The 24,816-nt window shown below is 59.0% G+C and overlaps 3 protein-coding genes across 4 annotated transcripts in view; 2 read left to right on the top strand and 1 right to left on the bottom strand.

The window, feature by feature from the left end:
• LOC102375088 (major histocompatibility complex class I-related gene protein-like) overlaps positions 1 to 387 on the top strand; it is a 9,265-nt gene extending 8,878 nt beyond the window's left edge. For both annotated transcript variants that reach the window (XM_006035718.3, XM_006035717.3), the window contains one exon: positions 245 to 387. In XM_006035718.3, the coding sequence (XP_006035780.1) occupies positions 245 to 249 (5 nt within the window). In that variant the 3' untranslated portion in view covers positions 250 to 387. The remainder of the gene's footprint in view (positions 1 to 244) is intronic.
• Positions 388 to 1,653: 1,266 nt separating this feature from the next.
• LOC112548009 lies at positions 1,654 to 4,253 on the top strand. The gene is made up of 2 exons (XM_025191915.1): positions 1,654 to 4,057; positions 4,123 to 4,253. The coding sequence occupies exons 1-2, from the start codon at positions 3,168 to 3,170 to the stop codon at positions 4,133 to 4,135; spliced, it is 903 nt and encodes a 300-aa protein (XP_025047700.1). The 5' UTR covers positions 1,654 to 3,167; the 3' UTR covers positions 4,136 to 4,253.
• On the bottom strand, positions 3,798 to 23,809 carry SEMA4F (ssemaphorin 4F). The gene is given in 14 exon segments (XM_025191913.1): positions 3,798 to 5,754; positions 6,192 to 6,250; positions 6,620 to 6,777; positions 7,340 to 7,449; positions 7,612 to 7,834; positions 8,547 to 8,694; positions 11,572 to 11,747; positions 12,325 to 12,467; positions 12,754 to 12,873; positions 13,208 to 13,301; positions 13,561 to 13,659; positions 19,874 to 19,933; positions 23,500 to 23,724; positions 23,726 to 23,809. Coding segments are annotated over 14 exon segments (2,319 nt in total). The 3' UTR covers positions 3,798 to 5,134.
• Positions 23,810 to 24,816: the final 1,007 nt, after the last annotated feature.

Here is a 24,816-nt window from a genome sequence, read left to right as displayed (position 1 = left end):
CATTGCCCCCCCCAGGCAGCCTGGGCTCTGGGCCTGCGTGTGCGGGGAAGGGGCTGCAGCCCAGGCACTGTCGGGAGCAGGGCTGATGCAGTGCAGGGGACCCGGCCATGGGAGGTACATTGGGAAGGGGCATCTCCTCCCCGCAGTGCAGGGAGTGACCCCAACTGGACCCGAGCACCAGGTCAGTGCTGCCCCGTGCTGCCATCCCTCCGGCTGCTACATCTCCTGTGTCTCGGTCCCACAGGTTAATGGATCCCAGTGGAGCCTGCACCGCCTGCGGAAGGGCCAGGAAGTAGGAGGGGGAACAGCACAAAACAACGCATTACAGCCCATTCGCATTACAGCCCAAAAGCTTGTCCTTTTTGATTTAAAGAAGTTTTTCCTGTTCCAAGCCAAATCAAGTCCAAATACAAATCCGTGAGTCAGTCCAGAACCGTAAGTGGCCCCACAACTGGCAAACATCCTCCGCCCTCACCAGGGGCTTCAGATATTTCCAAAGTCTTGGCGGGCATCCTACGTGCAGGCCCAAGCCCAGAGGCTGGGGTTTGGATGCCCCCAAGTTTCGCCTGCCCTCAGCTGTATGGCCGCAGGAGCAAGCTAGGGAGGAGCCTCCTGTTTCCATAAAGTGGGCTTCAAGCCCCAGCACCTCGGCGGGTACTAAACCACGCCAGAAGAACAGTTATCCCTGGGAACGCTTAAGGAAAACTGCCTACTTGAACCCAGATACATGGTGTTTCTCTGATTTAGCCCATAGCACTGCTCTTATTTTACCCTTCCAGATGCCTTGATCTTGCCAGAGCAGAGCCCCTTGCTGTGGGACAAGAGACAGCTGGCGTGCGAAGTGAGAAGGGCTTGGCTGCAGCCGAGGGGGAGTGGGGAAAGACCCTGTCTGACCCCAGCACTCTCCTGCCCAGGGCAGGGGGTTCGCAGTCGATCGTCTAATCGGTCTCTTCCGACCCTAGAAATCTATGAAACTATGAAAGGTGGTGGGATTTGGGTGCTGCTTGTTGCAGGTTTAGACCCAAGTTTGCTTTTTAATAAAGAGCAGGCAGAGGCCAGATGCCCTCGGCGATGGTTCTCCCCAGGCAGACGGGCAGGGAGCGCACTGAACTGTGCAGTGCCTGGGTCAGGCCCGAGGGCAACCTTTTGGCCAGCTGAGCGATTGGGGCCGTCTGTAGCAGTCCTGGGCTCTGGGGCCCGGCCCCAGACCTGCCTGCCCGCCACATGTGGGGTTGGGTCCTGGGCTTGAGAGGCGACCTTGTGGCTGCCTATAAGTTCATCACGGGGGCACAGAGGGGAATTAGTGAGTATTTATTCACCAAGGCGCCCCCGGGGGTTGCAAGAAATAATGGCCACAAGCTAGCAGAGAGCAGATTTAGACTGGACATTAGGGAGAACTTCTTCGCAGTTCGAGTGGCCAAGGTCTGGAACGGGCTCCCAAGGGAGGTGGTGCTCTCCCCGACCCTGGGGGTTTTCAAGAGGAGGTTAGATAGGCATCTAGCTGGGGTCATCTAGCCCCAGCTCTCTTTCCTGCCTATGCAGGGGGTCGGACTTGATGATCTATTGAGGTCCCTTCCGACCCTAGCATCTATGAAATCAGCTTGTGATCTAGCCTGGGGCCAGGTGCCTGGACAGCCCAGGTCAGGGCCATGGGCAGAGGCAGCCAAATGCTCGGACCTTTGGCCCTGGACACTGCCTCAGACACTGCGATCGTTTTTTCCCTTTTCTTCCTTTTCTTTCTTGTGGGAGGGGGTGAGACTGGGTGAGGAGAGCTTGAGTGTAAGAGCTTTTATATATATATAAAAAATGAAGTGCATGTGTGGATGTGAGTTTGCTTATAACTCGAGAACAGCTGGTGCAGCCAGGAGCGGGGAGGATGGAGTGGGGGGTCTTCCTTGCCCTGCCCTGCCCTGCCCCACCGCTGCAGCAACTTGCATTGTGGGGCGGGTCTGCAAGCGTGGGAGTTGCCCCGCGGAGGTCAGACCAGGGAGGAGACGTCCCAGGCAGTGATGGGCGGTGTGGTGCGTGCCCAGGCCTGGGCTGCTCACAGCCGTGCTGGTCCAGGCAGTCAGACATTTCTCCACCCCACGGGCCTGATGAGGCCAAAGTCAGTTTCTTTGTTCCCAGTTCCTTCTCCACGGCAGATCTGTGCTGCAACCCGACTGCGCTGCAGACCCGGTTGCTGCCGTGGGTCCATTGCAGACATGTTCGCCTCTTGCTCCTGCACTTCGCATGAGAGGTCTCTGCTTTCTCCACCACCTTGGAGCCTCCTGCCGCAGCTCAAGGGAGTGCGGCTCAGCCCAGCAGAGCTTGTGACATATGTGCTCTGTCCATCCATCCACCCACCCACCTAGCTACCTACTGACCTACCTTTCCATCCATTCACCTCTCTTCATCTCTCCACCCTGCTCGGGTCCAGCCAGGCCTGTGGTGTAACTGTGTGGGAGAGAGGGACCTCTCCTTATGCATCTCAATACCCAAAATGGGTGACCGGAAGGCCAGACTCAGAAGATTCCTCCATCCCGCAGCACCAGACCCCGCGGTCTTGGCCGTCACAGGTATCCCGTGTCCACCCTGTCCTGCTTCCACCGCCGGCCTGTGCGGGGCTTCCCTGGGACAACGCGGCTTCCCCAAAGCTGGCCCTGTCCTGCACTGACCCGCCGGGCACAGCCCATGCCAGTGCCTCAGCTCCCCAGCCCAGGTGATCCCACCCGGCCACAGCACTCACCTGTACACCCTGTTTTTCTTTTATTTGTCCCACGCAATTTTTCTAATGTACCTCGGGAGCCCAGCCGCCCAGGCATGAGCGGCGGCCCCTGAATTTTTTTCGTCAAGCACTGGAACCATCTGTCCGGAGCGGCTCAGCAGCATCGGACGCCGAGAACGACCATCGGCCACCTGACCGCGGGTGGCCCCAAGTCTCCGGAGCGGAAAACGCTGCGAATTGGACAACAAATAGTTCCCACCCTGCCAGCAGGACAGGGCTACCCTGGCTTCCCGGCTGCACCCAGGGCAGGTTGGTGTCAGGTCTGTGCCGTGCCGGGGTCGGCTCTTATCCAGACCCTGGGTGTCTGGGTGGCTCGGGCAGGGCTAGGACTAGACGCCCTTGGACATCCCCTCCACCCCACTCCTGTGCAGCGCTTGCTGTGCTCAGGCCTCGCCACCAAATGTCTCCTCTGCCAGGAGCGTCTGAGCCACCAGGTCCTGCCCCAGACACCGCGCTGGGAACGTTGCTTGGAGTGGGGGATGTGGGTCAGAAACCAGCTTTCCCAAGGGCTGGGTCCATGTCCACGCCAGCTGTGGACCCTGCACCCTTCGCTGTCCAATGCCAGAGGCAGGACAACGTCACTGCCTCTTGCACCTGCACGTCTAATGGGTCACGGGACAGGGCAGGACCCCGGAGCAAGGCTGGAAAAGCAGCTTCAGAACAAGAGCGGGTGGGAGCCCGGCCTGCGCCAGCCCCCAGGAAGGGGAGACGGGCGATGGGCTGGCAGGAACGGCCCAGCCCTCCAGCAGACTCGGGCATTGCCCTCAGCCCAGGGGGATCCTCCATCATCATCCTCCATCGCCCAGTCCAGCCTCAGGGTCTTTCCACTGGATCTGCCCTTGTCAGGACTTGTGCAGGGATGAGACGACACCATCTCGGGGGCCGAACTCAGCAGCTGCAACATCCCCTGTATCTTGAGCCTGAAAGGTCAGGTGTGGAGCCAGGGATGGGGTGGGTGGCACGTGCACCGGGAACAGCCCTGGCCTGGGCGCCTGCAGCCCTGTCCCCACCAAGGCCCAGAGAGAGACTATTTATTGTACAACAGTTTTTAATAAATCACAATAAAATAAAAAAGCTCTGTAATCCAACGCAAGACACTGGACAGCAGACGCAGCACCAGACACGCGTTCCACACATAACGCCCCCCCTGCGTCCCCTCCCCATCTGCTGTGGACACCAGCGGGGATGGAGGCCAGTGGGGAAAGCTCAGCACGGGGCCAGGCCCCACCAGCAAGGGCTGATGGACGGGGAGGGCCCCACTGCACCGGGGTGGAGAAGGGAAGGGGGCAGGGCTGGAGGCGTAGGCTGCAGTGGCAGCACAGCAAGCACAGCCCAGCCCTGCCGTGCATGGGCAGCTCCGGGAAGTGATTCGTGGCAGTGATGGGGGGCACGTTCGTGTCACAAACCAGGCACCAGAGTCTGTTGCACACACGGGTGCTGCTCGGGTTTGCAGCCCAAGCGAGGTCAGTTGTGAGCACTGCGTGTCACTGCGGGGGGACACTCTGGGAGGCGCTGTAAGGGAGTCTGGGCTTTTGATAGCATCCTCACCCCCATCTGTGTCCTGACCAGCCCCGCGGTGCTGGGATCACCGGGCAGCAGCATCATCCAGCAGAGCCCCACCGGTCCCCTTCTGAAGCAGTCATTGAAGCATCATACGTGGGGACCAAGGGCCCAGCGAGTCTCTGGCACGGCGGGGCCAGCCCAGCACTGTCCGCGGGCCGCAGGCTCCAGCGAGGCTGGTGCTGTGCACAGGGCGGGTCCGTGCCCCAGGCTGTCCTAGACCTGATCTGAGCTGCATCGTGCTCACGGCTGATGGCATCATCCCGGCATTTGCTTGGCAGGGTGCTGCCACATCCCACATCCCAGCCTCAGAGGCAGAGACGGCAGGGTCGTGGCCCTAGGTTTGCAGGGGGAGTCCACTCTGGACACAGCAGCAGGTGGCCAGAGGAGCCCTGGTGCTCAGGTCAGTCACCATGCAGCCCAATTTCAGCCGATACAATCACTATTTCTCAAAGCATCTGCAGGGCGCAGACTGTGGCTGGGCTTAGGAGCGCAGTCCCATGCACGGTCCTGAGGCCAGGAGCACAGGACAGGCCACCCAGCTCCGCATGTGTCCATGGCTGGGGGCGGGCCGGACGGCTTGCTCAGAGGGGGTTTCTCTGGTCAGAGAACGGCTGCACATGGAGGTCTTGCAAAAACAACCAATGCCCCCGGCTCCTGGCACCTTGGCATTGCCTGGCCAGCAGCTCCCGGCTCCGCAGCACTCAGGGGCTCCCAGCGGGAGCAGGGCATGGCCAGAGGCATCTCCGGCAACTGGGCCCTTTGCTGCTGGGGCCCGGCAGGGCCTTGGGTCCTGGTGACAGGGTATTAGATGGAGGTCTCATCGCACTTGGCCAGGGGGGCCCCAGCCAGGAAGATGCGGGCCTGGTCCTTGTCCAACTCGCTGATGTAGAGCGGGGGGAAGCCGTTGAGGCTCCCATTCTTGGTGGTGGCCAGGGGATGCCGCTCGTCCTCGGGGGAGCTGGGCGTGTGGGGCTCGTGGCTGCAGCTGGTCGTGTTCGACTGCATCAAGTCCAGCCCGTTCTTCTCCCGGTTGATCAGCTCCCGCTGCAGCCGCTCTCGGCGCCGCCGGTCGAGGAAAAAGCAGCCGACGCAGCCGAGCGCCAGCCCCAGCAGAAAGCAGACCAGCCCCGTCACGATGCTGTAACTGCGCCGCGTCTCCTGCCAGGCGCTGGTTGTGCCGCTGCCCCACACCAGACTGTAGGAAGCCGCAGTGGCACCAACACCGCCCTCCGTGCATTGGCAGACGTAGTCCCCCAGCATTGCAGCCGTCACGGTGAACTCCAGCCCGTCATGGCGCTCGGTGTACGCGTGGGCATCTGGGTTGGGTCTCTGCCACGTGCAGACAGACCAGGCGGACGGGGGAGCACAGGGGAGCACGACTCGGGTGCCCAGGGACACCGGCACCTCGGCCATGACCGGCCCAGCTGCAAGCGGGCCAGAAGCCAGGTGTTAGGGGAGGAGCCGTGACTTACAGGCAAGGCTGTGGGCAGGGGCGTGGGGGGCTCTCCTGGCATCCAGCACCATGCCCTGCTGCCCTTCCCTCCCTGAGCAGAAGGGAGCCCCAAAGGCTCTGGGGTTGGGGTCGTGGCCAGCTCAGTGCAGGCGCGAGTCTGGACCAGGTCCATATTCCCAGCAGCTGTACCGCACTCCTCACCCCACCCCAGCCTGTGGTGCACCCTTATAGCTCCTCTTGAGGGTGCTCGACGCTCAGCCAGGGATGCACACGCTGCACAGCCTCTCCCTGCTGTGGCTTGCAGCTCCCCAGCCCGCAGCTTGTGCAACGTCCACATTGCTCAGGAGTGTTTGTCCTCCCCCTGCATGTCCAGATCCTGGCTTCCCCCACCCCTCTCCAGGCACCCACCTTCCATCTCCTTCGGACACAGCCCCGAGATGTTGGCAGATGTGATGTCCTGCAGTAACCTGGCATGGGAGAGAGGCACGGATGACAGGAGTCCTGTGGCAGCAGCGGCCTCAGGCTGAGATGCCCACGGCCCGCTCAGCCCCTGGTCTGGGTAGGGCCTGGAGGGCATGGGTTTGCACTGGGTCAGCACCTGGTGCTGAGCACTGGGCACCAGTTACACAGCAAATAGCAGGAGGCAAAGGGACAGGAGCCACAGTGTCGGATCCAGTGGGTCAGCGACACAGGCCACCCCTGGAAACCAGTACCCAGTGGACCAGCGGACTCTGGCAGGGGCAGTCCTGGGCAGCTGGAGGGCCACAGAGACCTCTGCCACCAGCTGAGAGGACATGCCATGAGTAGGGCCAAGGGGCAGAAGGGGAGGGACTCACTCGCTCTGTCCCCGGTGCACAACGCAGGCACCCAGCTCACGGCTCCAGGCGCAGGCAGGGTCGCGACTCAGGATGCAGTCATGGCAGCTGCCGTACTGCTCACAGGCCGCGGTGTTGACCTGGGTCACGTCCATGGAGGAGCCCACGTACAGCCAGCTCTGTGTTGGGGATGGGCAGACAGCCGCAGGGGGAGGCTGGCATCCACCTGCCTGCCCAGGTGCAAGTGGGGAGCTGCACTCCTGGCTCGGCTGCTGCCCGAAGGTGGCAGGGGACAGGTCCCTCCTGCTCCCAGTTGAGGCCCTGGCTGTGGTGCTGACCCCACAGAGCTCCAACCTGACCCCGAAGGGGCGCAAGGCCCCGATGGACCATGCTCTGCTCTGTCCCAGCCCGGAGCCTGGGCTGCTGCCCATCTCTGCCGCTGGCCCCTACACCTGGATACCAGAGCCCAGTGCAGCAAGCAGGGTCCTGTTGTGTGGACCACGCACCGCCCACCCTGGCCTCTGCACCCCACAATGTCTGAGCACAGTTAGGCACCAGGCAGAACCCAGGCCAGGCAGGTAGGGAACCTGGGGCACAAGGATTGGGGTGATGGGGGCCACAGGATCCACCAGGCCTGCTTCTTCCGCCTCCCGGGTGCTGAGCTCTCTCATACACCCCATGTGTCAGGCATGGGGGCATGGGCTAGGCCACGCTGGGCACCGCGAGGACGCTGCCCCTCACCTGGTGGAGTTGCAGGTTCTGCACAGGCCGTGGCTCAGGGAAAAGCGTAAGGTCCTCGATGATGGCAGCTGTCGGGCCAATTTTCACCGCCTTGTGCAGGTGTCCGTCCTCTGAGCAGGGAGGGACTGGTGTGAGGGCGCAGCCACAGCAGCCCCCCCAGCCCTGGAGATGGGGGAGCTGCACTGCGGTGCAGGCCACATGCACCCTGCCTGCAAGACATACTTTCTCTGGCTGTGCCCTCCCCACCTGCTCCCCCCGCCGCTGCCACTCACCAGTGCCCAGGAACAGCACGTCGTAGTCGGTGCCTGTGAGGCTGCGGACACGGTGCACGGCGACCCGGTGGTAGGGTGCACCCCGTTGCACCACCAGCGGTGCGTGCTCCAGTGGGCGCACGGGCTGGTCCATAAGCGGGTGATCCCGGACGAAGGTCAGGACACGGTCGGGCAGGGTCAGCGAGGAGCCAAATCCAGCCAGTTTCATGCTGTTGGTGATGCACTGTGGGCACAAGTGGCAGCTCGGTCACGGAGCCCACAGATGCACACGCCCTCCCCTGCACCACACTGTGTGCATGCTCTGCCCCACACCCAATGTCATGTGTGCACACTGCCCCCCGATGTGGAGCATCCCATGCACACACTCTCCCCCACACAGTGTCATGTGCACACGCTGACCCCCACGTGGAGCATTATGTGCAGTGGCAATGCGTAGGGAATGCACGGGGGGGGGCATGTGCACCCCATGAAAGCTGGTGCACCCCCTGTCAGGCCACGCTTCCTGTTTAGCCGGCGGCCAAGGGGGCAGGCGGGAGCACCAGTGCCCATGGTCCGAGTGCTGGCTGGGGAACAGGGTTCCCAGCTAAGGCGGCTGTGCTCCTGCCGGAAGGGGCCCCCCCCCCCCGGTCAGTGGGATCGGCCGCTGAGGGACACGGCTCCCTGGTCACTGACTGGTGTCAGGGGGAGGCATGTGCTCCCCTGACTCAAGAGGCACCAGTCACCCATGACCATGTGCACCTAACCCCCCTCGTCCCCAACATACTCTGAGTGTCATGGGCAGCCCCATGTCCTCACTGGTGGTGCCCCAGCCTAGAGACAAGGGCCACGCCAGAGCCCAGAGCCAGCACGGTCCCCACTCCCACCGTAGCACAGGCCTGCACATGCATGGCCCCGTTGGCCTGCAGCTCCAGGTGCCAGCGCATCCCCTCACTCACCGTGCCAGGCCGGGGCTCGGGCACATCACTGGCTATGACACTCGTCCACTTCTCACAGTCACGTTTGAATTCCTTGAAGCGACCACTCATGGACTTCTGGACATCCCAAATGTTATAGGCACAGACGGCAGAGACCTCCCCGCCATCCCTGGAGGCAACAGAGATGGGGGTTACCCGGGGGCAAGATGGGGACTGCAGCCCTCCAGGGAAAACCCTTCTCTCCTTCCCTGCTGCAGCAGCAGCACAGACTGCCCAGGGGTGCAGCACACTCTCCTTCACCAGAGGCTGGGGAAGCAACTGGCTGGCATCTCCCCAGGATGGGGTAGGACCAGGGCATGGGCCCAGGGGCCCGGAGCTGCTTCCAGCCCTGTGAATCCGAGCAGCTGGACACGGGAAGCCCCAGTCTCGGGAGTGCCGACAGCGCAGGCCAGAACCCTCTCAAAAGCTCCACGCACGGGGCCCTGCGGACGCTGCGAGACACTGGGGAACAGCCCACGTGAGGTCAGGTCCAAGGCTCGGCTCCCACCCCTCACTTGGGAGCAAAGCTGCCTGGGGAATGGGAGGCCACGTCAGGGACAGCGGGGGCTTGGGAAAGCATCCAGGGATCAGAGCGAACCAGCAGCTCTGGACGAGCTCCCTGTGCAACACCGCACCCCGAGGGCTGGGGCAACTGTGGGACGTGTAGACCAGGGAGCAGCGCCGGGTGCTGAAGGCATTGGCCAGTGTCATAGCGGAGCCAGTGGGATGGTCATTTGAGCACTCCTGGTGCTGAGGACAAGTCCCAGAGGATTGGAAACGAGATAATGTGGTCCCTATTTTCAAGAAGGGGAGGAAGGAGGATCCAGGTAACTATAGGCCAGTTAGCCTCACTTCTATTCTTGGGAAAACCTCTGAAAAAATGATCAAGGATCACATTTGTGGGAGCTCAGTGGGAAAAATAATGTTGAAGGGCAACCAGCACAGGTTCATAGCTGGCAGATCCTGTCTGACTAACCTTGTTTCTTTTTTATGACCAGGTCACTAAATGCTTAGATGCAGGGGACGAGGTAGATGTCATCTCCCTGGATTTTAAGAAAGCCTTTGATACGGTATCTCATCCTGTTCTCATAAATAAACTGAACAGCTGTGATGTGTAGATGATTACACGATCAGGTGGGTGGCAAACTGGCTAATGGGATGCACCCAGAGAGTGGTGGTGGATGGGTCGGTATCGACCTGGAAGGGGGGGGGCAGTGGAGTCCGGCAAGGCTTGGGCCTTGGACCTGTGCTGTTCAATGCCTTTCCTCATCAGTTACTTGGATGAGGGCGTGGAGAGCACCCTGTCCAAATTCACGGCTGACACCAAATTATGGGGTAAAGTAAACACACTAGTGGGCAGGGAACAAATCCAGGCAGATCGGGACAGGTTGGAGAAGTGGGCAGACCAGAAGAGGATGCAATTCAACAAGGACAAATGCAAAGTGCTGCACCTGGGGAGAAGCAATCACCAACACACTTTCAGGCTGGGGGATGACCCTCTCACCAGCACTGTAGCAGGAAGGGATCTCAGAGTCATTGTTGACTCCAGGATGAATATGGGTCGTCAGTGTGACAAAGTGATCAGTAAAGCTAACCACACTTTATCATGCATTAGTAGGTGCATCACAGACAGGTGAAGGGAGGCGATACTTCCCCTCTATGTGGCATTGGTCAGAGGAGGGCTATTTGTATGGTTAGGGGCCTGCAGGTAAGGCCCTAGGAGAGATTGAGGGCCCTGGATCCCTTCAGTCTCCACAAAAGAAGTCTGAGAGGGGATCTTGTGGCTGCCTACAAATTCATCGGGGGAGGTGGGGAGGGGAGCAGCATGCTCTGTTTACCAGGACACTTCTTGGAGTAACTAGAAATAACAGCCACAAACTGATGGAGAGCAGATTCAGATTAGACATCAGGAAGAACTTCCTTACAGTAAGGGTTGCTAAAATCTGGAATGGGCTCCAAGGGAGGTGGTGCTCTCCCCTACCTTGGGGTTTTTTTTAGAGGAGGCTGGACAAGCACCTGGCTGGGGTCATCTCACTCCAGCACTCCTTCCTGCCCAGGGCAGAGAGCTGGACTCAATGATCTGCTGAGGTCCCTTCTGACCCTAACTTCGATGAATCTGTGCATCTCACCTCTGCCAAAGGACTGGCGAGACGGGCACTGGGACAGCGCAGTGGCTGCCGTGTGATATTGCTATAATCAGTGGACGTGGCTTAGTGCGCCTGCCTTGACCAAATGCTGGTATACAGCGGAGCTGCAGGGGAGCGTGGGATGATGAGGCCGTAAGGGAGGGTGATTTGAGAGACAGTGATTTGAGGGTCTCTGCATGCAGCTGGCTAGATGGGGGCAGAAAGGGCCACTGGGAATTGAACAGGACCATTCACCTAGGGAAAGGAGACACTTTGAGGGAGACCATCCATGGGCGCCCCCAGGACTACAGGTTGACCCATTCACTGAGCTTTAGTTAAAGCACCCCCACCACCCCATTTTTCAGCACGGGGAGGCTGATACATGTGATGCTCCAGGTGCTTTAATTAGAGTGGGTCTTGGAGCCGCTCTAATCAAAGCCGCTCCCCGGGCAAGTCTATAAACACCCTGAAGACCCCAGGAGAAGCCACAACCTAGCAGGCTGATCTCAGAGACCAAGGAGTCAGGGGGAACGGGGTGGAGGGGGCACCAGAAGAAGGGCTTTGTTGCTACAGAGCCAGCGGGCCGTGGAAGCCTGACTAAATTGGCCACAATTAGTCACTAATTATAGCAAGCTCCTGAGCTAAGGGTTCAGGCACACGAAACAAGGGATGCAGAGGGCAACACCACTGGGGAGTGGAGCCAAGGCCATGCCTTGATGTGACAGTTCTATCTGCAGGGATCAGGAGTGGCCATGGCTGCCCCAACGGCAAGGTTCAGTGCCTACTGCCCGTTGTGAGGGATCATTCCCTTGGCAGGAGCCGCCATCCCGTCTCACCAGCTCCGCCTAAGCCAGCAGCTGTACCCGGTACCCAGCGCTCACCTGTGGGCTGAGAAGAGGCCGTAGAAGATGGTGGATGTCCAGTTGTCTGAGCGCAGGGTGAATACATCCTTCAGCAGGTTGAAGTTGGTTCTAGTCTTGGGATCTGAGCAAATCAGCTGTGTCTTCAGGAAGGTTGTCCAGCGCTTCTGTAGCATCTTCAGCCCACCCAGGTCCCCCTTCCATGCAAACAGGAGGACACAGACATGTACCCAAGGTGGGGAGGTGGGGGGGGGGAGATCCCAACTGTGGGCAGCTCTCAGCACATGTGAGCCTTGCTCATGCCAGCACCAGCCTGCAGCTGGCAGCACATAACCACCAGACGGAGCCGCATGTGGCAGACGTGCTCCCAAGCTCCACGGCCAGCACTGCAGTGCACAGTCAACAGCCCACCACTTCCCCACCATCAAATTGCTGGCCCTGCGGGAGCCCCTGGGCCAGACCACACAGCTTGTTGGATCCCTAACCCCACCAGTCCCTAGGACACGTAGGGCCTAGTAGAGGCTGTCCTGATTTCAAATTCAATTATAAACAGGTTTTGTATATTGATGCCCTGACAAGACACTAAAGTCCTAGCCTCACTGCTGTCACCGTCACACTGTGCCCGGACGTCAGTGCTAATGTCTGGTCCCAATCGGGGTAGTCACATTTTACTGCCCCTGCCCCTGCCCCCCTCACCCCAATAGCCTCCCCTTCATGCGGCCTCCCTGAGGCCCATGGGGGCCATCCCCGCCCGGCTGGGGCCCAGGGCCATACCTTGCAGACTCTGGCCACACGTGGCACTTTCACCTTCTCGTAGAAGTCGTACTCTCTGGCCGTCTCCGTGAAGAAGAAGTAGATCTTGTCGTCTTCTCCGCTCTCGCTCTCCCTCAGGAAGGTGGAGCTCACGAAGTCGGGGTCTGAGCACAGCGAGGGAGAGGGTCACAGCCCTGGGCACTGGCGCTGAACATGCCCGGCTTGGCCCAGGCCACGTGGCTGCAGCACTAATGACCATGGGGCCAGCACCAAGGATCCAAGATGCGGACCCCCGACCTGCTACACTGCTGCTGGCACGGAGCGGAGCAGACCTCAGCACCCCCTCTGCTGCCTGCCTTAGCACCCGACCCCGGCCCTGGCAGTGCCCCCCGCCCTGCCCATGTCCCAGGTCCCTCCAGCAGCACAGGCGGCCGCCCCAAGGGTACACACCGTTCAGCCAGGTCACCGAGGTCTCTGTCCGGATGCGCTCCTCCAAGGTCCCCGTAGCTCGAGAGATGATGGGCTCCGTCCCCAGGAAGTTGTTGACGGTGGCAGCGTACAGGACACCATCTGCAGGGGCACGGGTCAGGCGGGGATGGCCGGCAGGGAGGGGTCCTGGCCGGATGCACCCGGGAAGGAAACACGCCGTGGTGCCGGGACGCAAGGCTAGTGCAGCAGGGCTGAGCCACGCTCCGCACCCGGCTCACACAGCCCCAGGCCCCAGCATGGGTGCAGGGGACCAGAAGCAGCCGCTCAGCAAGACAAGGGTGCGACGTGTCCTGTCTCCAGCTCTGCCCTTGCACGGCTCGCTCCCCACTGCTGCCCAACCTGCTCCCTGCCCATATCCCGGGCCTGGCCCCCCGCTTGGACCCCCACCCGGACAGCCGCAGTGCTGAGGACGTACCAGCCATGACGGCTGCTGAGCGCTGCGTGGGCTCGAAGGGGCACTTGCCCCGGCCGGTGTCCTGCTGCTCCACGCCGCTGAAACTGGCCATGTTCTGCGAGGAAGGCACAGGAGTCTCAGCCCCTAATTTCCACACCCCCGTCTCTCACCCCCGTCCTCCCCCAGCAGCAGCAGCAGCAGCAGCAGGGCGGCATTCGGCTCTGCCCTCGCCTGCTCGTCACCGGGACCCGGGGGATTTTCTCCTCTGCTTTTTCCTTCCTGTCGCCAAGGGCCTTCCCCGGCTCCTGCCTCCGCAGCGCCCTCCAGCCCGGGGTGTGGGGTGGGGGCACTGGAGGGAGGCTCGGGTCACTCACGATGAAGCCGCACTGGGGGTCGAAGGCGTAAGTGCCGCACACGAAGAGGTGGCTCTCGCTGGCGAAGTCCAGGATGCGGATGTAGTTGTGACACTCGGCCTGTGGAGAGAGCGGGCAGCCGTGACGTGGAGCACGGGAACGCCATGGGGCACTCAGTGTCTCGGGACACGGAGGTGTGGGTGCAGCAGCCCATCCTGTGACGGCAGGGATGGGGCTGGGGCCTTGCAGCCCAGGATGCCCCACGGAGACTAGCAACACCCTGGTACTTATTCCCCGCCATGGGACAGCACAGCCAAGCACACGCGTGTGTCAGTGCACATGCATGTTCCAGGCTGCAGGGGGCAGTGGGGACCAGGGTCCACACACCAGCATCCCAGGTCTGAGCTGCAGCATCAGGGACCTGGTTTCCATCCCTGGTCTCTGCCCAGACGTGACTGATGTCAGAAGAAGCTCGAGCAGATGCTGTTTTACCATTTTCGGGGTGAAAAAAATCCATTTACCCCTGAGTATTTACCACATAAATCCATTTATACGACTGAGTTAGAAAGAGCTGATGCTGCGGGATGTTTTTTGCCTGTGGGGCTCGGTCAGAGAGCACACGATGCCTCCCACAAAGAGAGAGGCCTTCCCCAGACAGGGTGGGATCCCACCCCCCGGGGCAAGGAGCCATCACCACGTCAGTAATTCCTGCCATGAATTAACAGGAGTCATCTGGAAACTGGGGAGGGGTCCACCCCCCACTCCTATTGCCACTGGGCAGGAGGGGGTTGTCCAAGGCCACACACGTTGGTTCACATGCAATTATTTTATTTAACTCCTTTCTATGGAAATCCCCCAATTTCTGCCCACCCACTGACTGCTGCCTCTGAAAGCTCCTGTCTCTTTGTACCAGATGGTCTCCCTGGTGCTGCCGCGTCCTGCCTCACTTCAGACTACCATGGCTACCACCTTCCTTTCTTCCTTTCTTGATAGATTGATAAAGTGGTGCCGGGCTTTTCACGCCACATGGTTTGAGCATCTCAGTTCTCCTGGGCTGCTTCTCAGCACCTCGGGGCTGGGCCATGCTTTTGGTAGTATGCAGCATCAACAGTGGCAACACATAAGGGGTGCCTGGGGGTGCACGTGCACCCCCTGACAGAGTGCACCCCGCTTAGGTGACGGGGGGGGGTTGGCAGGAGCACCAGTGCCCCCCATGCAAGCACCGGCCAGGGAGTGGGGGCGCCAGGTGAAACACCACTGGCACTTCTGGTAGCGCCACTCATGCTTCCCGGTCGGTGAGATCAGCCGTGAGGGGACCCCACTGGCTCCTGACTGGCTGTTGTCGGGGGGCACGTGCCCCCTGACTCAGGTGGCATCAGTTGCCCATGGGCATCCATGAATCCTTTCCACTACTGTGCAGTGCAGCTGCCAGCCTCCCCACTGCTCACACACCCACCAGCCCAGCACGGCAGCCCTTGTTAGAGCAGCTTGGCTTTTTCTGATGGGAACACACTTTGGGTGGGTAAAGGTAGCAGGGCCCGTGCGGGACACCCAGCCTCCTGGAGGCCTAGGATTAGGACAGCACAAGGCCAACAGGGGATGGAGGGAAGGGGCTGGGATGCAGCAAGCTGAGGGTGCCAGATTCATAGATGTTAGGGTCGGAAGGGACTTCAATAGATCATCGAGTCCGACCCCCTGCATAGGCAGGAAACAGTGCTGGGTCTAGATGACCCCAGCTAGATGCTTATCTAACCTCCTTTTGAAGACCCCCAGGGTCGGGGAGAGCACCACCTCCCTTGGGAGCCCGTTCCAGACCTTGGCCACTCGAACTGTGAAGAAGTTCTTCCTAATGGCCAGTCTAAATCTGCTCTCTGCTAGCTTGTGGCCATTATTTCTTGTAACCCCCGGGGGCGCCTTGGTGAATAAATACTCACCAATTCCCTTCTGTGCCCCCGTGATGAACTTATAGGCAGCCACAAGGTCGCCTCTCAACCTTCTCTTGCGGAGGCTGAATAGATCCAGTTTCTCTAGTCTCTCCTCGTAGGGCTTGGTCTGAAGGCCCTTAACCATACGAGTGGCCCTTCTCTGGACCCTCTCCAGGCTATCCGCATCCCTCTTGAAGTGCGGCGCCCAGAATTGCACGCAGTACACCAACTGCGGTCTGACCAGCGCCCGATAGAGGGGAAGTATCACCTCCTTGGACCTATTCGTCATGCATCTGCTGATACATGATAAAGTGCCATTGGCTTTTTTGATGGCTAGCAGAGGTTTGAGAGGCAGGACATTTTTCCTCCCTAGGTGCAGCACTTTGCATTTCTCCTTGTTGAACTGCATTCTGTTGTTTTCTGCCCACTTGTCCAACCTGTCCAGGTCTGCTTGCAGCTGTTCCCTGCCCTCCGGCGTGTCCACTTCTCCCCATAGCTTTGTGTCATCCGCAAACTTGGACAGAGTACATTTCACTCTCTCGTCCAAGTCGCTGATGAAGACATTAAAGAGTATCGGTCCAAGGACCGAGCCCTGCGGGACCCCACTGCCCACACCCTTCCAGGTCGATACTGACCCATCCACCACGACTCTCTGGGTGCGACCCTCCAGCCAATTCGCCACCCACCGGACTGTGCAGTCATCCAAGTCACAGCCTCTTAACCTGTTCACCAGTATGGGGTGGTGGGCACATTTCAAGGGGCCAGACCCCTTGGCCCTACACCAACCAACATTTTATTCAGGGCCTGAAAGAAAACTTAAATCATCCCTCAACATCTGCAAGTGAGATGCAGATGAGGGGCTGGTGAATGATGGAGAGGACAGGCCACCAACACACTTGCTGGGAGCAATGGTCACAAGAGAACAACAGTTGTGCTAATAGGGCCAAGCGTGGATTGCTGGGCTGATCGCTGAATTGTCCTCTCAGTTATGTCACTCAAACTGGCTCCCAAATGATGGCTGCGGCAGAAGCAATGCTGATGGAAGATCAGCGTTGAAGGACCCAAGCAAGTGAAACCTCTCCCATCAGTGCCTCAATGAAAAACTGGTGAGCTCCAATCAACAATGGGAAAATGTCAGCAGCCTGTGGGGTGCTCTCAAGGCCACCATCATCAGTGCTTGTGGGGAGACACTTGGGTTCTCTACCACGAAACATCAAGGTTGGTTTGATGACCATGACACAGTTGATCAACTCTTGCATCTCCTTAAGTGCCAGGCCTTTTGTGCTGGGCAAAACAACACCAACTCCAAGCAAAAGAAACCGAATCTCCAACAAGCCAAGGCAGAGGTTCAAAGGAGGACCGGGATATGAAGAACAAATGGTGGGAAGACAAGACTAAGGAGAATCAGCATCTTGCTGACCACGAACAACACGTGCCCCCGGAGGCTGGGGGGACACGGCGACAGCCTGCGGGCAGAGGCAGTGGCGTGGCGGTGGCAAGCAGGGAGCTCCTGCAGGCAGCCACAGTGACTGCCCGCAGGCGCTTCTCTCAGGGGGTGCACCGCCAATCTCAGGGGTGCATGTGCACCCCCTACGCATCACCAACGTCACTGACATCCATATGCACAGTCTCTTCAGTGCCACGAAAGCCATCTATGGTCCAAGCACTCAGGGACCAACCCCCTGGAGACCTAAGGATGGAGGAGAAATGATCAAGAAAAGGGGAGCCATCAATGCCCACAGGAAGGAGCATTTTGAAGACCTTCTCAATCTACTGTGCTCTTGACAGGAGTGTTCCCAACTCCATCCCACAACACCCAGTCAGAGATGATCTCGGCATCCCCGATCCTAAATGAGGAGAGGAAAGCCATCGAGCAGATGAAGAACAACAAAGCAGATGGAACAGATGGAAACCCCGACGAAATCTTCAAACAGGGAGGAGAGGAGCTCAGATCACAGTTCAAGGTCTCATTTTAAGGAACTGGAATGATGAGGAAATCCCAGATGACCTCAGGGATGCCATAATTGCAATAATCTTCAAGAAAGGAGAGAAGTTCAACCATGGAAACTACAGAGGGATCGCCTTGCTGTCCACCACAGGAAAGATCACTGCAACAACCCTGCTGAACCGTCTCCTTCCCTCTGCTGAAGACCTGCTTCTCCTTCCCCCTGATGAAGACCTGCTCCAGGAATCCCAGTGTGGGTTTAGGGCATCAAGAGGCACAACTGACATGATCTTCACAGCTGGCCAGCTGCAGAAGAAATGCCAGAACCAACACAAGCCTCTCAACATGGCCTTCTTTGACCTCACAAAAACTTCCAACTCGGTCAGCTGAGAAGTGTTGTGGAGGATCCCAGAGCTTGTCGCCATCCTCTGCCTGCTCCATGACGGTATGCCAGCGGTGGTTCTCAGTACTGGCTTTATCACCAATCCCTTTGAAGGTTAAAACAGGAGTTAAGCAAGACTGTGGCATCATTCCACTCTTCTCAATATTTCTTGCCTCAGCGTTATATCCGACCACCAACAAGCTTCCAGCCAGAGCGGAGATAAACTACTGAATGGATGCTAAACTGTTTAACCTCAGCTGACTCCGAGCCAAAACCATGACTGCCCCAACCTCAATCACTGAGCTCCAGTACACTGATGGTGGATCAGTGGGTGCTCACTCAGAAGCAGACCTTCAGGCATTTGTCGATGTCTCTACTGAGGCATGCAAGAAAATGGGACTGATGCTTAACATTCAGAAGACCAAGGTCCTCCATCAAACAGTCCCCAGCTCTGGTAATCCAGATCTACGGTGAGATTCTGGAGAAGGTGGAGTATTTCCTGCAGCCCTCGCCCTCCCAGTTCCTGCCCTGGCACAGCTCTGGTTGCTCCCCCTGAACAACTCTGCTCACTCAATAGAATCGGGATCCGATTTGACTGATTTGATCCGTGACATGAAATTAAAAAAAAAAAAAAAAAGTTCTTCAGCAAACTCTCAGCAGATGCAGCAGCACGGGAGCCCCTCCCCACCGCCTGCAGCGGGCACGGGGCACAAGAGGAGACGAGGATCAGCCTCAGCTTGAAGCTGCTGGGAGGGAGGGGGCCAACTCCCTCGTGGGTAACAACCATGGGTTTGCCAACAAACAACAGCTTTGTGCTGGGCTCCACGCACCACAAAGGGCCTGTGTTCCTGACCCCAGGGGAAAGCGTTGGCTGGGTCTGGGCATGCCAGGAATGAGGGATGCCGGGAGACGAAGGCGGCTTCTGCTGAGTGCCGGGACGGGGAGCAGCGCAGGTGGTAACAGCGCATGGGCCATGAGCAGGGAGCAGCTTCTGGGGTCTCTGCAGCGCTGGAGGCCAGGCAGGTCGACACTGCAGGGCCAGGGGGGCTGTGGACCAGACCTGCCAAGCTCCTGGCCCAGGCAAGCTGCCTTCCTGTGCACTGAACCCACCACCAGCACCAGGCAGGAGAGCAGCACATCTTAGGAGAAGGTGGACATTTGATCCGTGCAGGGATGGGATCCTGTTGCCCCGCCACCCTGACTCGCCCTCACAGCCGCAGCAGCGCAACCTCCAGTGCCTTTGCCTGCCCATGGCTGGTCTTATTGCACATGCCTCAACTACATCAAAGCCCTGTTACCGCAGGGCATTTCTTGCTGGAAATGGGCTTCTGTGCCATAATTGCCACTCAGTCTGCTTTCTGGTTAGCTGCACAGACCACAGCCTTTCATTCACTCCCATGCTCGCCGGCATTGGTTAGCTCCAGGGGCAGCTTGTCCCCAGCCGATGGGTCACTAATAAAATGGGTCAGCCACCATTCACCTTTCCCTTCTGGTTCGCTCATAAAAGCCCTGGTGCACATAGCTCTTGAGGCAGTCCCTGGGAGATGCCCCTCATGCTTTGCTCAGCACAGATCAGGGGGCCGAGCTGACCAAGACTGCTTGCCCTTTCTGGGCCCTGGCACAGCCTTAGCACTCTCCCCGGCCTCTGGGATTTCCCACTATTCTGGGGTTCATTAAGCATTATTATTGGTGGCTGCAGCTATCCTTGGCCAGCTCTTTAGGACTCTTGGTGCGAGTCCTGCAGAACTACAAGGTTAAAATGCATTCAGTCCTAGAAACATGGTGCAGCAAGCGACAGCCTGGGAAAGACATGCTGGACCACGGCTTACCTAGGGCCTTCCCTAGTGGGGTCCATGACACGTGGGTGTCCCCCTCCTCAAACCCTCCACCAAGGAGCTGAGCAGCAGCTGCTCTTTGAATACCAGATGTTTCACCCCTAGTACTGCTGGGAGCCCAGGGGTGAAGTCCCCATCGCAGCCCTGACAGATGCAGAGCCGGGAGCCTGGGCATCCTGTGAAGAGGAACACAAGGAGCTGCCCTCATCCCTGGTCCACCCCTACCGCCCCCCTGCCCGGTACCTGCCTCTTTCTTCCCCTTCATGGTACAGGATAAGCGTTGGTGCTCGGGAACTTTCCACTCAATCTGAAAAATAGCAAGAAGTCCCATCAGAGCTAGGACATGGTGGTGGGAAGGGAATTATTAACTCCCCCAAAAGAAATACAACACAAGCAAATCCACCCCCCCAGATTTGCCCACACACAGAAAGAACAAGCAATGCCCCCTCCAGGCCCCTTTCTCCAGGAAGCAGCCGTACAGGGTCAGGGGCAGTTGTTTCCACCCTAGCACCACTGTCCTTAGGCAAGTTTCTGTGAGCACCTAGTCAGGGTGCCACGAGGCACTGCTCACTGCCAGGTGTGCAAACACCTGCACAAAGTTCATAGGATAAGCCCAGAGGTATCAAACAGGGCCCTGCAGGGTCAAACACCCCTTGCCCTGCTGTGGTATGAACAGACCCAACCCAAGGAGCGGTAGTGGGATGTGTCCTGGGACGTTTCCCACCACGGCTGATCCACGTCCTTGGGCAAAACATGTCAAGCACGTGCTGCCATAAACATTGCTATGGTGACACAAAGAAGTCTGTTTTCACCCTACGAAGTCTCAGCAACAGAGAAGTCGCTGTAGTATTTTCCCATAGTCAAGAGACAAAAGAATTGCAGAGCTGGCATTTTCCCCACAGGGCTGGAGTCGAACAAGCCTGAGAACTGCAGCCCTGGCAGGTTCCCTCCGAGAGCCTTGACTCAGCATCGCAGCAGAGCCGGTCCCTGCAGTGGATCCCAACCCTGCTGCCACCTGCACCCCTCGGAGCCCTTCCCTGCAGCCCGTCACAGCAGTGTCTGAGCATGTCCCGTGGCAGTAACAAGGCCTCTGCTGAGGGGAGAGGCTCCATGGAGGCTCCAGCACTTGTCTCTACTCTTGCTTGCTTATGTTCCCTTTCCCCACAGGCTGGGATGTAGCAGCTGCATGGGGATGCACACGTGGAAACAGCACCTTCTGCCAAAGGGCTCTGCAGTGTTTCCCAAACACAGTCGGAGATCCACCATGATCCTGACCCCTCTGGAAGGTCGTCCTGCCCCGTCTCTCCCACGCTCTGTCCTAGCTTTGCGAAGTGCTTTGGCCCAGAGCAGCACAGCTTCACGGCGGGTCTCTGAGACAGCAGGGGCTTTAGCCACTAATTGCCACCACTATTAAGACCAATGCCTTAAATGAGCCCGTGAAGCCCCGGAGGACAGGCCTGTTGTGCTTGTAGTGGCTCCAGCCTGAGGGTGACCGGCGCCTGCCCCTTGCTCTGTGGAGTGGCTCCGGGGTGCATCCCAGCAGCCCTGCTGTATCACGCGTGTGCAGGCCAGGCCGAAGGCTGCAGAGAAGCCTGGCAGCACAATCCTGGGACAGGCACCATGAAGGGGCCATCACTTGGCTTAGCACCACCCAAGCCATCCCTGTGCAGAGCCCTGGCCTGGACCTGAGCAGGAGAGAAGCAGGATGCATGCGAACAGCTACATGTCGGACAAGCTGTGCAGCTGGGAGAGGCGAGACCAGCTTCTGGGCATGCACAGCCCGTCCTCGGGGCTGGGAACGAAGCAGCTGCAGCCTGCACTAAACACTCGGGACAGCGATGGCTACTGTTCAACCTTGTTACGCAAATGGAAGTGGTCATCTGAAAAAGGAGCAAGGAAAGGACACAAGAAGGAGTTGCAGCCTGGGGACTGGAGATCACAGGACCATAGGATCTTCGGAAAGCAAGGCTACAAGGGACCTCGCAAGGTCACATCCAATCCAATCCCCTGCCAACTGTCTTGGAACCTGCTTTTGGACACTTCCAGGGATGGAGATGCCACCACTTCTCTGGGGACCCTGTTCCAACGCCTGACCACCCTCTGAGCCAGCATGTTCCTCCTCATCTTCAACCTCAATTTCTCTGCTGTAGCTTGAGGCCGTTGCTCCTAGTCCTGTCCCCTGTGCCCGTACAGAAAAGCCCATCTCATCCTCTCTGTCATTGCCCTTCAGGGATCTGCAGCCTGTGATCAAATCCCTGCTCAGTTCTCTCTTCTTCAGACTCAGTCCCCTCAGCTCCTCTAGCCTGTGCTCATCAGTCTTGTCTCCCAGGGTCCTGATCACTTTGGTTGCTCTGCACTGGACTGTCCAACCTGCCCACATCCAGGCTGCTTCATTGCCAGGTGTTCTGCCCACGAACAGGGGACAGGATGGAGGGTGGCTGGCGGGATCTTGGGGCCAAGCTCCCCCTCCTTGAGTGCTGACTGCACCGCTGTGTTTCATATGAAGTATGGACAGGGTGAGTCTTAGGAGCAGCCTCAGTTAGGATGGAGACTCCACCACCTCTCTGGGGAGCCTGTTCCAGTGCTTCACCACCCTCCCCGGGAAAGTTTTTCCTAACATCTAACCTAAACCTCCCTTGCTGCAGCTTGAGCCCATTGCTCCTTGCCCTGTCATCTGCCCCCACTGAGAACAGTCCAGCTCCATCCTCTTTGCAATCCCCCTGCAGGGAGGTGAAGTTCAATCCCCATCGGTCTTCTCTTCTCCAAACTAAAGAGCCAAGTTCCCTCAGCATCTCCTCACAAGTCACGTGCCCCAGCCCCACAACCATTTTCATTCCCCTCTGCTGGACTCTCTCCAGTGTGTCCACATCCTTTCTATAGTGGAGGGCCCACAGCTGGACACAGGACTCCAGATGTGGCCTCCCCAGTGCCGAATAGAGGGGAAGAATCACTACCCTCGATCTGCTGGCAACGCTCCTACCAGTGTAGCCCAGGATGCCATTAACCTTCTTGGCAACGAGGGCATCCTGTTGGCTCCTGTTCAGTTTCTTGTCCCCTGTCACCACCAGCTCCTTTACCAGCTGCAGCTGAGCCAGGACGGCCTAGGCCAGGGGTCAACCACCTTTCAGGGTGGCAGGTGCCCCAGCAGCCACCACAGGCCACTGCTCTCCTCCATGGCCCCAGGTCACCACTCCCCTCCACAGCGCCAAGGCACTTGCTGCTGCCTCTGCCTCCTGTCACTGACTCCTGTCCTCAGTGGCAGTGCGGAGGGCCAAATTAGCAGTGATGGTGAGCAGCACCTGCTGCGGGGGAAGGCTGTGGAGGGATCAGTGCAGGATGCTGGGTGGAGGAGGGGACAAGCCATGCCAAGCACACACAACTGATGCCACGTGCCACCGTGGGCTGCACCAAGCATGTTGTGGCCATATCCATCCCATGGGTGTAGTTTGCCAGCTGCTGGTCCTGGGGGTAGGGAAGAACCAAGAGGATTTTTGGTAATGTCTTTTACCAGCTGCGCTTTTGGCACCAAACACTGCTGGGATGAAGCAAATACCGTGTCAACCAGATGACAGGGAGAACAATCACTGCAGCCCCTCCATGCCATCTGCACATGGTAGACCCCACGCCTGCAATGTGAGTGCCCTCTCCCTGTCCCCGTGACTCCCCTGCTGCAGCTCATGAAACCCACCCCCCCATTTCACACATCCACTATGTCAGATGTGATCCCCCACACTTTGTGTGGACCCATGCCCACACCCACAGGGGAGCAGCCCGGGCACACAGCCAGTGCATGGTATCACAGCCTCCCAAACACCCAGCCCACCCCTGTCAGGGAAGTGCCCTGCATCCCTGGGGCTGAGGCCTCATGCTCACCATCTTGGCAGGTTGGTCGATGGAGTCCAGGGACAAGGCAAAGATGGCGTCCTTAGCTCCTACATACAGCGTCCGGAGCTGTGGGGCCACCAGCAAGATGCTGTAGTTGGACACGGTCTTGTGGGAGAAGCGGCGAACTATTTCCTGCACCTCTGCAAGCAGAGAGAGTACGTCATGGACTTCCCTGCACAGGAGCCTGCAGCCAGCCCAGCCCCCAGCCTCCAGCCAGGATGAGCCTTAGGACTGCCAGCAACCTGCTGCCTCCTGCCTCAAGTGCACCTGGCAGGAGCCCGGGCAGGTTCCTTGGCATCTCCCACAGGCAGCCTGGTAGCCCAGGTGTGCACACAGACAGCGCTGCCTCCCCAGGCCCTGCCCTGCTTTCCAGCTGGCCATTACAAGTGATGGCTGCAGCCTAGGGATGGGAACGCTTGCTGCTCCCCAGCCCCGGGGGGGGTCCCTTCTAGAGGCCATCAGCCCAATGCTAGCAACTGGTTAGGACCAGGGTTGCTGGCCCTGATCCCAGCTAGCCACAGGCTATGGCAAGGGCTGGAGGCTGCCTGGAGCCTGGCATGGCCAGGAAGCCTGAGACTGTTCCTGGCAGCAGCCAAACAGGTGGGAACAGCTGAGAGATTTCAGTGCTGCAGAGCTGGGACAGCTGGGCATGGGGCCAGCAGCTGCCCAACGCACTGCCTCTTGCATCCACATGTGCAGCTCTGCCAGGGGGTGACCAGGGTCTCAAGATGGCACCAGGTGAACTCCACGGTGCACTTCCCCCTAACCCCTCCAACCCTGCAGTCCTCTGCCCTCCCTCCTGTGTCGTGGCACAGCTCCTGGCACCTTCCCTGCACCCCCCACACAACCATCATGTCTGCTACCTCTGCACAGCACCTGGCTCGAAGGGCAGGTCCTGCCAGGGCAGGGAGGGAGCAGAGCTGGGCCCAGCTCACTGGAAGAGAGGGGAGGGCTCAGAGGAGAAAGAAGAGGCCTTGAGATTGTTCGAGCAATTCGGGCTGGGAGCCTGCAGGCAGTGCAGGAGGCAGGAGCGAAGTAGCATGTCCCAGCAGTAAACTGCATGCCGGTGCCTGCAGGGAGCCTCTGAACACAAACAGGCTCTTCACGATTTGTCATGGGGCGGGGGGAAGGCTGAAGTAGATGGCTGTGCTGAGACTGCATGGGAGCTTGTGGGCCGTGACCACACAGGAGCTCAAGGGCAGTCATCACAGGGCAGGGAGTGCCTAGAGCAGCAGGAAGAGTCCAGGGGTGCAGCCGATGCAGCCTGCTCCAGCCCCCCTACCCCAGGCTGGCTCCTTCTGGAGT

This window comes from Alligator sinensis, unplaced genomic scaffold (assembly GCF_000455745.1).
Source record: "Alligator sinensis unplaced genomic scaffold, ASM45574v1 scaffold1334_1, whole genome shotgun sequence".
Taxonomy (NCBI): Eukaryota; Metazoa; Chordata; order Crocodylia; family Alligatoridae; genus Alligator; species Alligator sinensis.
Note: the sequence above shows the minus strand (reverse complement) of the source record. Positions and strands in the feature narration are given on the sequence as shown.